General features: G+C 40.0%; 1 protein-coding gene across 1 annotated transcript; it reads left to right on the top strand.

The window, feature by feature from the left end:
- Positions 1–470: 470 nt before the first annotated feature.
- Positions 471–2,030, top strand: LOC131165742 (zinc finger protein ZAT9-like). Its single transcript, XM_058123767.1, has one exon. It carries the CDS (start codon positions 658–660, stop codon positions 1,771–1,773), a length of 1,116 nt encoding a protein of 371 aa, XP_057979750.1. The 5' UTR covers positions 471–657; the 3' UTR covers positions 1,774–2,030.
- The last annotated feature ends 987 nt before the right edge of the window (positions 2,031–3,017 follow it).

Genomic DNA, 3,017 nt, shown 5'->3' with positions numbered 1-3,017 from the left:
GCAGAGTGGGTCACCGGAGTGCCCGGTCCTCAAGTCCACGTGGTGCTTTATTCTGCCTCGTCGTTACAACAAACCTTAGCAGTTTTCTTGACTTGTGCAAACCCATGCCACCGGTTTACTCCTGCAGTCCCCAGAATGCCCCTCACCCCCCATTTCATTATGCTCTGTTTTTAGGAGGGAAAAATGGGGAGGAAGGCAAGGGCATTTTGGGTATTTCGAAAAAGAGAAAAGAGAAGGGAAAATAAATGCAGAAACGGGCGAGGCTCGCATGTTACAATGTCTCTCTTTCCCCCTCCATGCATACTCTTTATTTAATTTTTGCATATTTATATTTATTGTTATTGCCGTTAATGGAAAGTTTTACGAAAACTAATATCCAATTTTCTCATATATTGCACAAATTATGTGTATTATACGTATTTTATTTTCTTTTGTATATATCTCTTGGTGGAGGAATGCTTGTCACCTACTCCTTTTAGTTTGCAGTTTCCACTCTCTATGCTTCTCCTGCGGACCTCTCTCTCTCCATCACATTCACAAAGAGGGAAGAGAGAGAAAGCTCCATAGGGGAGAGAAAGAGAGCGAGAGAGAGAGAGAGAGAGAGAGAGAGAGAGACACAGAGCAGAGTTGTACTAATAAAGTTCATATTGTTTTGCTATGGAGAAGCACAAGTGTAAGCTCTGCTTCAAGAGCTTCTCTAATGGCAGAGCATTGGGGGGACACATGAGGTCTCACATGATGAATCTGCCGATTCCTCCAAAACCAGAGCAGCCCATTACTAAGCTCGGAGAGGAGACCGAGTCGGCTTCGTCCTCAGCTGCTTCCTCCGAAGGGGAAGAAGCGGCGGCAGTAGCAGAGGAGGAGAAAGGTCTGTATTACGGATTGAGAGAGAATCCCAAGAAGAATTCCCGTTTTGCGGATCCCGAGTTTTCCTTCCCCGTGGATGCTACATCTGTGGTTCTTCAAGACAGGGAGAGCGAGACCGAGTCGTCCAAGAACCCAACTCGGCGACGATCCAAGCGGATTCGCAAATCCGGCATACCCCACCAGCAATATTTTCATCAGCAAGAAGTTGCGAAGCTCAAATACAAGAAACAGAGTAAGGCAGAATTGTGGGCTGAGCCCGAACCCGTGAGTTCGATCTCTGATACTACTACGGAGGAAGATGTTGCTTATTGTCTTATGATGCTTTCGAGAGATAAATGGTCTAAACAGAGTGTAGAAGAAGAGGATGGAGAAGAAGAAGAAGAAGATGATGATGATGATGAGGATGATGATGATGACGCAGAAAGATACGAGAATGTTCGAGAAATAGGGAAATTTTCACAGCAAATAGATGGATATGATTCAGACGACCTAAAATCGTGCAAGACAAAGGCTCGCGGGAAGTACAGATGCGAGACGTGCAAGAAGCTGTTTCGATCTTATCAAGCATTAGGCGGGCACAGAGCAAGTCACAAGAAGCTCAAACTCTGTACTCCACCGCTAGAAGCACACAAGTCAGGAGCTTCCAATGCAGGTGTATCTACAGTGGACGATCAAAGGAGCCATGAATGCCCTGTTTGCTTCCGAGTATTTTCATCTGGGCAAGCGCTCGGCGGCCACAAAAGATCGCATCTCCTCAATTCGGCGACACCCACCAAAAGTACCGGCAGGTTCGGAGACAACTTGATAGATCTCAATCTGCCGGCGCCGATTGACGACGAGGACATCAGCCAGGTCGAGCTTTCCGCCGTGTCCGATTCCGAATTCGTCAACCCAATCAAGCGATGAATTATCGCTACGGAATTCTCTGCAAAAATAGCTCAATTCAGAGGTAGGCTCCCTTAGGCTTTTCTTTTCTTCTAAAATTTTTCTATGGATCTATGGATTTATGAGTCTGTTTTGGTAACTGGGTTATGTTCCCCTTTATTCACAATCTCTGACTGTAATTTGAATTTCCTCCGTCCATTAATGGAGGACCCTTAGCATTTAATCTCGATTTACTCCATTTCCAAATCCAATTAAACATGAACCTTTCTTGGTTTCCAGTTGTTTGCATTATTCAGTATTCACCATCATAATCTGTGGAAGGAAGATAAGCACTGCATTTCTGGTAATGGGTGCTGCTCCGATCACAGTATCCAGCTGTTTTTGCTAACTGATTCGATATTAAAAAGTCACTCACAAAAAAAAAAAAAAGTCGATCATCCACTGTTCATTTTAATATTAAAGTAACTTCCACCTGTCGTTACTGGCATTGCACAGTTGGGGTTGGGGAAGAAGAAGAAGAAGCTCCTTCTTTCTTATCTGCAACTGCTCCATCTCACTTTCTTTTTCCTTCTCACATCTTTTCTTCTCCACTCTGTCACTGTCCCTGCCTATTTCACACTTTACTTACAGATCTTTTAAAAAAAGAGTTTCAGTTGCACCCGAAAAATAAAATTATAAAAAAACGGAATGACCAAAATGCCCTTCAAGGTTGGCCTAATTTACTTTATTTATTTATTATTTATTTTGGTTAATTTTCCATACACGAGAAGGTGAAAATCCCAAAATCCCCATTTTTAACGAGGATGATGTATGTTTTGTTTGGCCTGATTAAATACATGGATGTTGTAAAACATATATATTATACATGTAAATGATTATTTTGAGAATAAGTTATAACATTTTATATGTCCACATAATGGTTCATTATAGAATTGACCTTTGGGATGCTAATATAATTTTTGTCTATATAAGAACATGTTTTACAACTAAAATTTAAAAAAAAAAAAAATGATTAGCAACATTTAGTTCTTGAAGAACTAGACTGCTGAATTTCTATAGTTTCAAATTTTTTTACTTTAATTTTTCTATAATTCTTTTTTTATTTCATTTACAATACGTTATTAGTACAATCAAATCTCTAATGGTATAACAGAATCTTTTAAGTTCGTTGGTATTATTTCAAGGTAAGAATCTTTTTTTTAAAAAAACCTTTTTTATCTATATACTTTAGTTTTTTTTTTTTTTCGTCAAACTATATTTATATA

The sequence above is a fragment of the Malania oleifera genome, chromosome 10, assembly GCF_029873635.1.
Source record: "Malania oleifera isolate guangnan ecotype guangnan chromosome 10, ASM2987363v1, whole genome shotgun sequence".
Taxonomy (NCBI): Eukaryota; Viridiplantae; Streptophyta; class Magnoliopsida; order Santalales; family Ximeniaceae; genus Malania; species Malania oleifera.
This window is presented reverse-complemented; position numbering and strand designations above follow the sequence as displayed.

What these genes read in the sequence shown, in the direction of transcription:
- LOC131165742 (XM_058123767.1), top strand. Translation starts at nt 658, where the DNA reads ATGGAGAAGCACAAGTGTAAGCTCTGCTTCAAGAGCTTCTCTAATGGC.